This window comes from Echinops telfairi, unplaced genomic scaffold (assembly GCF_000313985.2).
Source record: "Echinops telfairi isolate 266 unplaced genomic scaffold, ASM31398v2 ScPeMD7_7409;HRSCAF=8447, whole genome shotgun sequence".
Taxonomy (NCBI): domain Eukaryota; kingdom Metazoa; phylum Chordata; class Mammalia; order Afrosoricida; family Tenrecidae; genus Echinops; species Echinops telfairi.
The window spans coordinates 1,767,815-1,782,328 of NW_022111309.1; the positions used below are offsets into that span (position 1 = coordinate 1,767,815).

The window sequence follows — 14,514 nt, forward strand, 5'->3', positions numbered from 1 at the left end:
GTGGTTCAAATCCACAGGGCAGGAGAAAGCCTGGCAACCTGCTCCCACAAAAGAGTTTTTTTTTTAATAAATCATTTAAAAATAAAATCATTTTATTGGGGGCTCTTACAGCTCTTATAATAATTCATACATCAGTTGTATCAAGCACATTTGTACATATGTTGCCATCATCATTTTCAAAACATTTTCTTTCTACATGAGCCCTTGGTATCAGTTCCTCTTTTTTCCCTCCCTCCCCAACTCTCCCACTCTCGTAAACCCTTGATAAATTATTATTATTTCCATATCTTACACCATCTGCTGTCTCCTGTCACCCATGTTTTTGTTGTTTGTCCCCCTGGGATTGAGGGGGTAATACATTGATCATTGCAATCTGTTTCCCCATTGTCCCCTTCTCCCTCCACCGTCCCCCTTCCCCTCATGGTACTCCCACTACTGTTCCTGAGGGGTTTATCTGCCCTGGATTCCATGTATTGAGAGCTCTTTTTAAAAAAATCATTTTATTGGGGGCTCGTACAGCTCTTATCACAATCCATACATCCATCCATTGTGTCAAGCACATTTGTACATTTGTCATCATCATCATTCCCAAAACATTTTCTTTCTATTTGAGCCCTTGGTATCAGCTCCTAATTTTTCCCCTTCCTCCTCCACCCTCCCTCCCTCACGAACACTTGATAATTTATAATTTTTTTCATGTCTTATACTGTCCAATGTTTCCCTTTACCTGTATTTCTGTTGTTCGTCCCCCAGGAAGGGGATTATATGTAGATCACAGTGATCGGTTCCCTCTTTCTCCCCCACCTTCCCCTTTCCCTCTTGGTATGGCTACTCTCAATATTGGTCCTGAGTGGTTCATCTGTCCTGGATTCCCTGTGTTTCCAGCTCCTATCTGTACCAGTGTACATCCTCTGGTCTGGCCAGATTTGTAAGGTAGAATTGGGGTCATGGTAATGGGGGAGGGGGCAATGTTAAAGAAATAGAAGAAAGTTGTATGTTTCATCATTGCTACACTGGACCCTGACTGGCTCGTCTCCTCCCTGCGACCCTTCGGTAAGGGACTGTCCAGCTGCCTACAAAAGGGCTTTGGGTCTCCACTCCCCACGCCCCCTCATTCACATGGATACGATTTTTTTGTTCTTTGATGCCTGATACCTCATCCCATTGACACCGCTGGTGTGCTTCTTCCATGTGGGCTTTGTTGCTTCTGAGCTAGATGGCCACTTGTTTATCTTCAAGCCTTTAAGACCCCAGATGCTGTATCTTTTGATAGCCGGCCACCATCAGCTTTCTTCACCACATTTGCTTATGTACCCACTTTGTCTTCAGTGATTGTGTCAGGAAGGTGAGCATCAGAGAATGCCAGTTTAATAGAACAAAGTGTTTTTGCATTGAGGGAGTACTTGAGTGGAGGCCCAATGTCCATCTGCTACCTTAATACTAAACCTATAACTATATGCACATAGATCTATTTCCCCACCATCATATATAAATATATTTACATAAGTACATGCCTGTATTTAGACCTCTATAAATGCCCTTTGCCTCCTAGTTCTTTCCTATATTAAAAGGAACTTCTTTTAAAAAAAGAGAGAGAGAGAGAGCTCTTATCTGTACCAGTGTACATGCTCTGGTCTAGCTGGATTTGTAAGGTAGAACTGGGGTCGTGATAGTGGGGGTGGGGGAGCCATTAAAAACTAGAGGAATGTGTTTTGTTGGTGCTATACCACACCCTTGCTGACTCACCCTTCCTTGTCACCATTATGTGAGGGGATGTCCAACTGTGTACAGAGGATCTGTGGCTCTCCCCTCCGACCCCCTCATTAGCATCAATGTTGTTTGTTTTGGGTCTTTGATGCCTGATACCTGATGCTGTCAACACCTCATGATCACACAGGCTGGTGTGCTTCTTCCATGTGGATTTTGTTGCTTCCTTGCTAGATGGCTGCTTGTTCAAGGCTTCTTCAAGCCTTTAAGAACCCAGATGCTATATCTTTTAATAGCCTGGCACTATTAGCTTTCTTCACCACCTTTGCTTATGCACCCATTTTGTCTTCAGCAATTGTGTCTGAAAGGTAAGCATCACAGAATGCCAGTTTATTCTAAAGAAATTTTGCAGCCATGGAAACCCAATGGTCACACATTACTCTGTCCTATAAGGTTTTAAGGTCACCATGAGGCAGAATTCTCTTGATGTCAATGGTTGGTCCCAACCACAATATCAAGCCATCCGGAATCAGAGTCCAGGACTCTCTTTACAATCTGATGCTTTTTAAATCCAGTCCTCCCATGGCTGTGTTTCCACATAAATCATTTTGTCCAGCTCTTGTCCCTGCAAGGACAGGGTCACTGCTGCCAAGCTATATTAAAGTACTCGTCTCTTCTCTTTGTGCTGACAGGCCCACTTCATCGTCCTGAGTAAATACCCCTCTCAAGAAGAGGCAGCTGACTCTGCACGCTTTGTGGCCCAGGCGGCTGTCACATCCGGAAGGCCTGAGCTTCATGGTGAGAGTTGGCCTTCAGGGAGGGGGGGGGGCAAGGGAGGAGGGTACAGACCTGCTTGCTGCCTCTGCCTGTGAGCTGGGATGGCAGAGCGGTCCCCTGGCACTCTTTGGAGAGCCTTTGTTGGGGTGTCCAGTCTTCTGCAGCTGTGTCCCTGTGTGTGTTCCCAGAGCCCTTTGGTGTGTAGTCTCCTCCCAATCTTTCCCTTTTAAATATATCTCATCTGCATCCAAACAGCTATCAGCAGTCCCAGAGAATCCGTGCTGGGCCTATAGGGAAATCTGCTTTGCTTTCAAAGGGGATCTATTTTTAAGGATTGTTTTGCGTCTATGTGGCAACAAAGCTATCATGTTAGAACACTACTCCAGACTCTCGCAGGGCCAAGCTTTTGATCCAGATGAACTCACAGCGTTTCAGGACCCCGAAGGACCCCTTTATGACCTATATGGCTTTTCCTAATTGTACATAATAGTAGAGCAGGGAGCTTTGGGAATTTCTCAATCTGTCACCCTGAGCTCAGGGCATACAAAATGCCTCTTTTGATGGGGGAACACATATTGTAGTGACCTTTTGTTTTTTGTTTTTTGTGGGTTCTTTAATGTTGTTGTTCACTACAGATAAAAAATATTTACTTACTAAGTAAAATGAAGCACAGCATTCCAGAAAGCATTAAATGGTGTATTAGGCCAGGTTGACTAAAGAAACAAATCCAATGGCACTCATATAGGTGTGAGAGAGAGCTGTTCATCAAAGAGTAGTTGTATATTAAGAAAACATCCCAGCCCAGTCCTGATCAAGTCCATAGGTCTGATATTAGTCCATAAGTCTGATACTAGTCTATAAACCCCTCTTCAGACTCATGCAGCACATGCAATGAAGTAAAATGAAGAAAGATCACAGACTTCAAAGTCTTGTGGATCCAGGTTCAAAGTCTTGTGGATCCAGGTTGCAAAGTCTTGTGGATCCAGTTGTGGTGGAAGCATCTCCAGGGCTCTTTCAGGTCTCAGTGTGGCTCTGGCAGCTGTCCAGTCGACTCAACAGCAGGAAGGTGAAACAGAGAGAGAGAGAGAGACTCTCATAGGGCTCAGCAAGTCTCCGCATGGCTTGTCAACAGGAAGAAGAAGGCAGAGAGACAGAGGAAATTCCCAGAATCCTCCTAAGAAGGCCAGGCCCACAAGGAGGCATCATCGTACTGTGACCTGATTGACAGGCTAGACTCCGCCCCTACACTTCTCAAGTTGACATGAAATTATGGAACTACCACCAATGGGTATCTAGAAGGCTTGGGGTTTGGGTCAGGAAGCAGGCATTGGACCTAAACAAGGAGACTTGACCCAAGGGAGAACGTGAAGTGGGTCTTGATGAACCAAGTGGGCGCCTGGTACATGGACGAGCTCCGGGAGAGGGTACCAGTCTGTCATCTGGGTGAACATCATTCGGACTTCCTAGAGCTTTGAGCACTGTGCCAATGACCTTCCTAGCCCGCCCGCCCTAGAATACCCTGCGCATCATAGTCAGCTTTCCTTCCCAAGCACTTTTGTCAGAAGAGCAGCCAGCATTTTGGTGCATAGCATTCTTTTAATACAGAGCTTTCCATTCGATAGTTGTTAATACATCACTGACAATGCATGCTTCAAAGAAACCATAGACTACGTAGAAACGGAAGGTCTACAGAAAGAAGCAGCATGAGTAAAGCAGGTACTGGTAACAAATAGGAGCAGCAGCAAGGGTACTGACCGACACGTGGCGACTAACCCTGGCCTAGCGTGAGAAAGGCAAGGGCAACACTCTGGCCAGCCAGAGACCTTGTGCCCCTTTGGAAGTGGGCAGCTCCACTCCAGCCACCGTTGCCAGGTGAGTGCAGGCTTATACGGGTGGATCTAAAGTCTGTGTTTTTCAAGAGAAGGCAGAACTCTGGGCATTTATGTGAAGTCTCTCTAAGTAATTATAATGAACTGAAATTGGCTAGATCCATAATTTTTGACCTCATGAACGAGAATGCGAATAGACGGTTTTCAGATCCTTTCTGTTCTTCACTGGAGTGATCGGTCATGACAAGTAGAGGGTCCTGAGCCTTTACACTAGGAGAGTATATATCTAGTCACGTAGGGACAGTTAAAGCCAAAGGCCCCCTTTGCCAAGAAGTTAGCCAACATCTCACCTAACGTTCTCACCTGGTTGCGTGAATTGGCTCCAAACCACTAGAAGGTGTGCCCTACAATACTTTTATGCCATAGCACACTCTGCTTTGATATAACCAGAGACAATTCCAGGTTAGCTACATGAAGAAAGATGCCCTTATAAAACAAAGATGGTAATAATACCTGCTTGATACAGATGCTGTGAGAATTGAATGGCTTTACCGTAGCAATAACTAATGCTTCCAATGTGTATTGGTGTGGGTCTAGCTGTCTTACATTCTTCAACTCAATTATCACAAAAACCTGTGAGGTGGGTGCAATTATTGCCATTTGGGGGATTGAGAAACTGAGGCCCTGAGAAGTTTGGTAATTTACCTGAGAAGTTTGGTAATTTATCTCTGCCAGTGAGTGGCAGAGATCTGAGCCCAGCAGCCCCTCCCAAGATTCTCTACCACTATGCTATATCGTAGGGATCGTTGCTACATAATCCCCCCTTTCGTTCCGATCTCTTATCCCTCAAGCCCACCAAAGAGTCTTCAGTGTTTGGGAAAGACAAGGGACATGGAAGGGCAAAGGGAGCTCGGGGAGGAGTTGTGGGAGGAGGCTGGGGCAGCTTGCCTCAGCCTCTGCAGCTGATGGGGGCACGAGGTGACCTGTACCCGTGAAGCAGACCTGCCAGTGTGTCTGGAATGTGTAAGAAGCACAACACTCACTGTCCTCAAGTCAGGGCTGACTCATAGCAACCTGCTGTGAGTTTCTGAAATTGTAACTGTTGACAGGAATATAAAGTCCAGTCTTTCTCCCTTGGACCTACTGGTGGTTTCAAACTGCCAACCATGCGGATCACAGCCCAATGCATAACCACTATGCCACCAGAGCCCATGAGTGGTACAAAGGTGAAGGATCTGAAGAAAACCACTCCCAGTGGCAAGGAGTTGGCACAGATGCAATTGGCTTTTCGTTTTAGGAAAGGGGTGGCCTCTGCATGAGGCCTCTGGGTTGAGTGCTTTAAACACAGATTATAAGTGATTCAAAGTCTAGGGCTACCAGGCAGGAGCCCTGGTGGCGCAGTGGGGTAGGCACTAGGCTGCTAACTAGAAGGTTTACATTTCAAACCCACTACCTTCTCCATGGATGAGGCTGCCTGCCCTCTTGGGGTTATGCTGGCAGGTTTGAAAGTTGGGCCTTCCAGTTGAAGTCCAAGGCTTGCTTACCCAAAAGCCCCACCTAACTCAAGGTGAATTCTACGTAAATGCTCGGAGCTCCCCACGGAGCCCGGAGCCCTCGTGCCGTAGTGTTTGAATCACATCCGCTCTTCAGGGAAAGATGAAGTTGTCTACTCCCCTAAAGATGTATAGCCTCGGAAACCCACGGGGCTGTCCTGCTGTGACCTGTGAGGTCGCTGGGAATTGGCGGAGCCGGCTCCGCGGCAGCGCATTTGTTTTGGGTTGGCTTAGCCATTAGGGATTGTCCTGACTGCTAAACGACTGGCTAGGAGGAATTTTCCCACCAGAAACCAAGGTAAGCACAACACCAGGAACACGCTCCAACAAGGAGTGCTGAGAGAGGCTGAGGGTCATGATGATGGCAGGGAGGCCCGCAGCGCGTGCCCACACGTCACTTCACCCCTGCGCAGTCGCTGACGTCAGCAATGGCTCCCACATGTGATCGTTGAACCCCACTGCTGCAGGACCTGCCTGTCCTTTCTCGGTCACGGTTCATTTAGTCGTTAGCTGTCTTAGAACAAGGACATGCCTCCCGTTTTACAAAGGAGGGGACCCAGGCACATCTGTATCAGTGAAAATAGCAGGACAAGCTAACGGACCCTCTCCTTCCATACCCCCAACAGGCGAAGAAGGTCCCTAGCCATGTGCTAGGTCCTCAGAGAGAGGTATCTTCTCAGTACAGCATCTTCCAATCATTAGACGTGGGACTGTCTCTCGCTTCAATGATTTGGAGACAGCTTCCAGAAACTTAAAAGGCACGTACATGGGAGGAGCTCTCACATTTTTTCACATAAGGACCAAGGCTGATGAGTTTTGAGCAGCAAAACCCAGCCCCAAAGCAGGTGCAAACCCAAAGCAGTTGCTGTCAAGTTATCGCCAACTAACTGCCCCCACGTGTGCACAGCAAAACGGGGCCATGGAGTTTTCAGCGGCTGACTTTCAGAGAGAGATTGCCAGCTCTTTATTCCGAGGTACTTCTGGGTGGACTTGAACCTCCAGCCTGTCAGTTAGCAGCCAAATGCGTTAACTGCTTATCCCACGCAGGGACTCCAAGAGGACACAGACTTGCTGCTGGGATCTCAGACAAGCTATCCAAATGGTCACAACCTAGTTAGAAACAAGGAGAAACCGCAATCTGTATCTCGTTCACCCCCCTGTGTACGGCTGCTTTCTGCACCATGGCTCATTGGTGGCAAATATGGAAAAGGCTCGGGACAGTGAGCTCCCTGGGCCAGCATTCGAGATCCAGACTGCGGCCCAGCCTGCCCTCACGTGCACCGGGTGGTATGGGCAGAGCAGGTGGTCCCGTCACAAGTGTGGGCTCTGTTTTCCTGAGGAAGCAAGGCTGAGCTGGGTTTCCCATTAGGGCATGTCCCCACCTCTCAGGGTGCCTTGCTGTCACTGTCACATTGCCTCTGTTTCTCCCCAGGCCCCTGCTGCCTCCTGCAGGGGGACGTGAGAGTGGGGGAGTTGGAACCTCTCTAATCTAACAGCTGAGACTCCCTCTGCCCATCTAGGCTGCATGTTGCTATGGTGTAGTAAGCAATGCTACTGGTAACACCAAGAGGGCTACCCGTGGGGGCAAGTTTCAGTGGATCTTTCAGGCTAAAACAGACAAAAAAAAAAGGCCTGGTGATCGGTGATCTACTACCAACAATTAGCCATTGGAAACTGTGGATCACAACAGAAGAGTGTCTGATTTGCTTGCAATGGGTGCATCATTAGGAGGGATCGATCCCTGGAGGAAGACCTGGTGTTTAGTGGTGCAGCGGGCCAGTGAGGGCGAGAGGGACTGATGGTGAGCTACCTTGGCCCGGCACCTACAACCTGGAGATGGAGCGTGCTGGCAATTGGGAGGATGGCGTCGGATCAGGCAACAGTGCTTTCTGCCATACGTCAGGTCTCCCTGAGCCAGGGAACTCGATAGTAGTGATCTGTCTATCGGTTTAAGGAGGCTGGTGAGGAAGCACTTGGCTGTTCACTGTTCCAGCTACTCTGTAGGACGAGGTTGAGGCAGCCTGCCTCCGTGAGAATTGCTAGCAGTGGAAGATCTGGGAAGTAGTCCTACTCTCTCCTTGGGGGTTGCTGTGAGTCTGAAAGAACTGGACAGCATTCGTTTTCCCTGTCTAATGCTCGCTCTTAGAGGAGATGGAACCCCTAGGGCATCCATCATCCATCACAGCTCTCGCCATATAGGACCTGGGACTTGGGCTTCCGTCAGTTCTCATCAGAAAAATTTGAGGAGCCCCCAAGGAGCAAATCTGTAAGTGTCCTGAATGCCCAGGAATTCTGAGTGTGTATGGTCTTTGGGCAAGGATGGGGATCGGCTTAGTGCTGCTTTTCTGTACTTAGAACTCTTTGGGCCTGAGAGCCAAGATGCTTCCTTTCTTTTTCAAATAAAGATTCGTTTAGGAGAAAACTTTCCCATCTAGGGATCTTTAGCAGGCTGCTTGCTGAGTGCCCATGGAAGGCATTGCCTCTGGCCAGCGAAACTCAGTAGTCCAGAAGTGAGTATTCAGGCTACAAGTTTCAGCTAATCCCTCTGCTCGGTGCTATCGGGCCCTGCATTCCTTTTGCAGACAGAACTGCCCTGGGGGTGGCGATTGCACAAAGTTTCCCAATTCGGGCTCCTTGAAGGGGACTAACCTGAGCCTGGCCAGCTTCCCAGAGCAGCCATCCACAAACTTGGTATTAACCACTCTCCCTAGCCCTGTGGAGTGCTCAGATCCTTGGACTTGTGTTTATAAGTCTTCTCCTAAAGAAGATTAAAATGAATTGGTGCCAAAGCCAAGTACATTGCAGTATAAACCTCTGAGAGACAGAGCTCGCTGAGTGCAGGCAGCCTTGTTTGGAAATGGCCCCATCAGTGGCGGGAGGAGCTCCCTGGTGAGAGGCTGGGATGGGCTCTGGGAAACTCCTGGATAGGGATGCAGGGCCCCGAGCTACATGGGTCATTCTCAGGAGCATGGGGTATACTCCCAGATGTAATTCCCTGTGCATAAATAAGTGCACCGCCTTGGCCCTCACTTGCTTGACACGGTAGACATGAAATGCACAACATTTGGCAGCAAGCTCTGTGTCTCCCAGCCCTCCCCTCTCAGCTCTTCTTCCTGAGCCTGCCTTTTCTGCCCGCTCCACACTGGTCCTGGCCCTTGCTCCCCGACTCCCCGCTCACTGGTGATGCAGCTCCTTGGGCCCCGAGTCTCTCAGAAAAACCAGACAGCACCTGGCATCCACATACCCAGCGCTAGGGGCCTTTAGCAGGTAGCGTGGCACCTAAGAACAGGTCTGGTCAGATGTCCTTCCCCTTCCTGTGTCCCTCTGTAGCTGCCCTGGCTGCCTCCCTCATCCCACCTCCACCCTGATCCTTCCAAAGTAGGGTTGGAGTAGTCCTGCAGTGATTGGAAGCCATGGCTGCCCCCCCCCCTTCTTACCATTGTCAAATGTCCTTCCTCAGCCCCTTCTCAGCCCACTTCTCAGGTAAAATGCCCTGCCACCTGAAATTGGGCCACTTCTGAGTGTCCCAGGCCACAGGCATGTGTCCCTGTGTGCTCTGTGCCTCACAGGGTCCGAGAGAGGGAGAAGAAACCACATGTTCTCTGTCTACCACCAGTGGTATCAAGGCTCCCTCTGAGAAGCCTTCAGAGAATTAACTGTCCCCTGAAAGGCACCTTAACACCCATCCTGTCTCCAGGATTAGGGATTAGAGGTCTAAGGCTTGCCCAGGTTCACTCAGCAAGCCCTATACCAGAGCCCAAACAGCTTGAAGTTACCACACTCTAGAACCAGAGAGTGCAGAGCAAAGAGGCCCTTTGGCTGTCCCTGTCCCCAGAGAGTGAGGGCCTGGTAGATAGGCAAGTGTGAGCTGCCAAGGTTGGCAGCCTTGGGGCCAGCAGAAGAATAAATCTGTTTCACACTGAGTCCACGCTTTCAGTATTTGCCCAAAGACGGTCATCCTGGACCACATCGGAAACACATTAAGCACTGCTTACAAATTGCCTGAACGCAGTGTGGCTTTATTTTCCCCACAAGGATAAAGCACATAGCCTATGATGGTCACTTTCACGATGCCCAGGCTTTGCACTTTTATAAACTTTCCTAGGCTGGTCTATGCTATTCCTACCTTGACCTCATTTGAAAAAGGATTAAAAAAAAATTACTGTGATGGAAGTTTACATCCAAATTTTGTTTGATGAAAGTTTACAGAGCAGATAAGTTTTCCATGAAATAATTCACATGCATTTTGTTTTGTGTCATTGGTTGCAATCCTAACAATATCACGTCACTGAGCACACGTCCTCCCGTAGCTCTGGTTTCCATTCCTCCTCCTCTTCTAATCTTTCTCAGCTTTGTCACTGGGTAAATGCTGCCCTGTTTATTCTAAAGTGTGCATTCTTCACTATAATCGGTCCCCTTGTAGATCTGTCTATTGTTGGTGGAAAATTGAGCTGTAGATGTGTGTGTTAGGCTGGATTGATTAGAGAAACAAATCCAAGGACACTCATATATGCATAAGAAAGAACTTTATATTAAGAAGGAAATGCATATAAGGAAAACATCCCAGCCCAGTCCAAATCAAGTCCATAAGTCCTATGCTAGTCCATAAATCAGATACAAGTTCATAAATCCCTCTTCAGACTCATGCAGCCACAAACAATGATGCAAAAGGCAGGAAGATCACAGGCTGGTGGGTGAAAAATCTTGTGGATCCAATGGCGGAAGCAACGCGGGGCTGGCGAGGTCTCAGTGGGGCGCACTGACATGAAGGTGAAGACAGCGCGGGTGCGGCCCACCTCCAGAGAGCCATTTATCTGGTGGCACCTCTGGATGGAAAGTAGTAAATTCGTATTTGTGTCCAACAGGATTAAACTAAAATGCACACAACTAAAAATGTGCCGGCCTCACTTAAACACAATATTCTATAAGTGAACAAAACAAAAATATTCTGTTTCTGTCAACTGCAGTTATGTGAACACCTACCCCCTAATCCTATCATCCTATCAACATTCTCCCACCTGTGAAGGTTTGTAAGCCAGCCACTTCATCCCTGTATGTCCCCCATTTGGGGTATCCAAATTCTGTTCTGCCCACTTATATCAACCCAGTGCTCTGAGAAGACAAGCATTTTCTTTGATCTGAAGAATCTTCGTTGTAGTTGGAACGTGTGCATCCACATCCATAGCAACATCAAATCGGGGCAGGCGGTCCATAAATTCAGCAGCAATACGCACCACTTCACAGGCTCAAAAATCTTATCATCTGGTTGGGTTCTGGTCAACTCAAAGTGGTCTGTTTCACTTAGCCTCAACAGGTCACCTTACCTTTTGACCATGAGCCCCATCACAAATTCTCAACAACTCTCCTTGGGCTAGGTCATGCCATAGGCTTGGGTTCCACACAACTCTTTAAACTTCAGACCAGCCAAACCACTCTCATCTTCTCTAGTCCTTGTGAACTAGGTCCATGGGTGTCAGTGGCCAGACTCAACCCATCTCTCTATTGCTGCTTTTCTCTCACTTCCATTGATCAAGTGGATCCAGATGGTCACTTAGGGAGCACGCAGGCTGCCCGCAGGCTTCCTTTAACGCTCAGTCCTAGCGAGGAGAATGCCTTCATGTCTCCAGGGTTTTCCAGCTTCAGGAGCAAACCACTAGTTCAAAACTCTAAAAGACAAAATGCTCTTTTTTTGTGATGCCTCCACCGCCATTTGATCCACACATCTTTTCACTCACTGGCTTGTGATCTTCTTGCATTTTGTATCATTGTGTGAGTCTGAAGAGGGATTGATGGACTAGTATCGGACTTATGAATTTGATTTGGACTGGATGGCAAGTCTTTCTGAATGCTAAGTACTGAGCACTCAAGGCACTGGATGGAGCTTATCTTTTCAGAGCCTTCTTTGCAGGTCGTCCTATCCCCCTTAAAGATCTCATTTAAGGCTTAAGGTGATAGGCTTACAAACTCTCTATTCATACTTCCCAATAATCATTTTTATCACATATTAGTAACAATAAGTAGAAGAAGTCAATATAATTATAGTACAGCCAGATCCCAAACACATTCTTAAAACAGTCAACTTCAATTCTTATCTAAACTATCCCATTCATGTGCAATATAACCTTAGGCCTCTAGCTCCATCAAGCCAGGGCCAAGTGTCCTGTCAGTCTGTGTTAGTCTGGGTACATTAGAGAAGCAAATCCACAGAAACTCATATGTATAAGAGAGAGTTTTATATAAAGGGTAAGTGCACATCAAGAAAATGCCCCAACCCAGTGATGCCCAAGCCCACAAGTCCAACATTAGCCCATATGTCCAACACTAATCTACAAAGTCCTCCTCCATCTCACAAAAACGCACATATTGATGCCGACTGCAGGAGAAAAGCTGAGTCAGTGAATGTGTAAGCATCTCAGCACTGGCAGGGGTCTTCCCACAGCTGCTCCAGCACCCACGGCTGCATTGGTGTAGGTCCATGTGGCTTCTCCTCAGGGATGTCTTGCAGGAAGTGAGCCTTGCCAGCTGAAGCAGGGAGCTGCTAAGGCAGTGGTACCCTGGTCCTACCATCAGAAAGCAAGAGACCCGAGAACTAGAAAGGTGAGGGTCACTGAGCCATTTATCCCCCTCTCCCCCTTCAGTTAACCCCACTTGTGTTTATCGGCCAGGTTGGCACAATAAACTAACTACCTCACAGCCATTTTGACTAAACAGCATGGTCCCAGAGGAGAAGTTCAAGGGGCCATTACCCCCTGAGCTCAAAATTTACATTAATCACATTCATTCTCACCATTTCAGGCAGGTATAATTAAATATCAAATTCTAGAAATCAAAGCATTCACTTCCCAAATCCTTTCCAGAAAACAATCAAGTAAACAGGCTGGCCTTATCTGACCTCCCACTAGCCAAAAAAAAAAAAAAAAAAAACTACCATAAGGAAGAGGCCAGATAAGCACCTACTCTCCATCTTCATGATTTGTTTCTCTAGTGCTCCACTCCCAAGGTACCATAATGTGTTAGGCCAGGTTCACTAGAGAAACAAATCCTAGGATACTCATATATGTGTAAGAAAGAGCTTTATATAAAGAAGTAATTGTATATAAGGAAAACATCCCCATCTAGTCCAAATCAAATTCATAAGTCCGATACTAGTCCATCAATCCCTCTTCAGACTCACACAATGATACAAAGTGCAAGAAGATCACAAGCCAGTGAGTGAAAAGATGTGTGGATCAAATGGCGGTGGAAGCATCACAGGGCTGGCCCATGTCTCAGCATGGCGCACTGGCTTGAAGGTGAGGGCAGAGAGAGAGTGACCTGCCTCCAGAGAGTCATTTATCTTGGTGGCATCTCCGAGTGAGGTCATCAAGCTGTGACCTGAGTGACAGGGTAAACACCCATATCTTACGGGTAGCATGTTGGCACACACACAAAAAAACTATCACAATATGAGTTTATTTACAGACCTGAAGGGCAGCTAAGGGCTATAGTCTTGGGGTGCGGGGTGGGGGCGCTAACAGCCCCTAACAGCAACAAGTAAGCCTGGTTTCTTTTATGATTTTGTGTTTTCTTCCACCTTCTTACCCCACCTATCCAGAATCGTCTAGTGTGATCCCTGTCAGAGCAGTCAGTAGTGGTAGCTGGGCACCATCTAGTTCTTCTGGTCTAGGGGACTGATGTTTACACAATCTACTAGTCCTTTGGATTTACTGCTTCAGTGTGTTTTCCATTTTCCTCTGGACAGGGAGAGACTAATAGTTTCATCTTAGATGGCTGCTGAGGGGGTTTTAAGACCCCAGTCCCTACTCACCAAAATAGGATGTAGAATATTTTCTTTCTGGACTATGTTATGCCCGTGGACATTGGGATCTTCCGAGACTGTCATCCTGAGCCCCTAAACCCGATGACTCATTCCCTCAAGGTGTTTGGTGATGCCTAAGCCTTTTCATAACTTGGATCCCTATATGTTCCACAATATTCATGGATACAGACACAAGAAAGATAAATACACATGTAAAGTAGCTTATAGAAGACACACTTCAATTAGACATGCCCTTGGAGCAGTAGGCTCTCAGATTCCTGGGGGCAGGAATGGCACTGTGCAGTGCGGTGAGTCTGGAGTGCCCCTGGTCATCCTCCTGGTGGGAGGACATTGAAGGCATATAGATTCCAGTGGTTATTGGGCCCCTCACTCAGTGCACAGGCCCTTCATGTCTAATCTCCTGTGTAAGCTTCCTATGCCTTAGCTGCCCAGAGATGGCCACAGATGACTCAGACCACAGAGGGGTGAGCATCACACGATAAGCCATGACGCAGGTCCACTGCTGTGACTGTAAGTGTCTTCCCAAAGAGGTTTCCTTTGTGGGTCACCGAGGGTCCATTGGTCACTGCCCAGTGGTGAGGAGTCTGTCCTGGGTGCTGTGGCACCCAGGCTCCCCTCAGGGGCGCCCAGGGCAATGGCCTGGATAGAGCCAGAGCAGCCCCGGCAGGATCTACATGGAGTCAGCCTGTTTGTTTGCTGAGTGATGGAGCTCCTCTGGATTAACGCCAGGCTTGGATTTGAGAATTTCCATTAATAAATTCTCTGGGGCTCTTAATGGCTTTGCATTTAGTACAGAGCAGAGCCTGTTCCCCAGGTCTGCCGCAAAAGA

The 14,514-nt window shown here is 47.8% G+C and overlaps 1 protein-coding gene across 5 annotated transcripts in view; it reads left to right on the forward strand.

Moving 5' to 3' along the window:
* Window positions 1-14,514, forward strand: part of TTC23 (tetratricopeptide repeat domain 23) — a 128,308-nt gene that overhangs the window by 74,204 nt on the left and 39,590 nt on the right. For all 5 annotated transcript variants that reach the window (XR_006680700.1, XM_030887368.2, XM_045296483.1 and 2 more), the window contains exon 7: window positions 2,400-2,505. Coding sequence is in view for 4 of the 5 variants with exons in the window: in XM_030887368.2 (XP_030743228.1) it covers window positions 2,400-2,505 (106 nt within the window). In the remaining variant the exon portion in view is untranslated. The remainder of the gene's footprint in view (window positions 1-2,399; window positions 2,506-14,514) is intronic.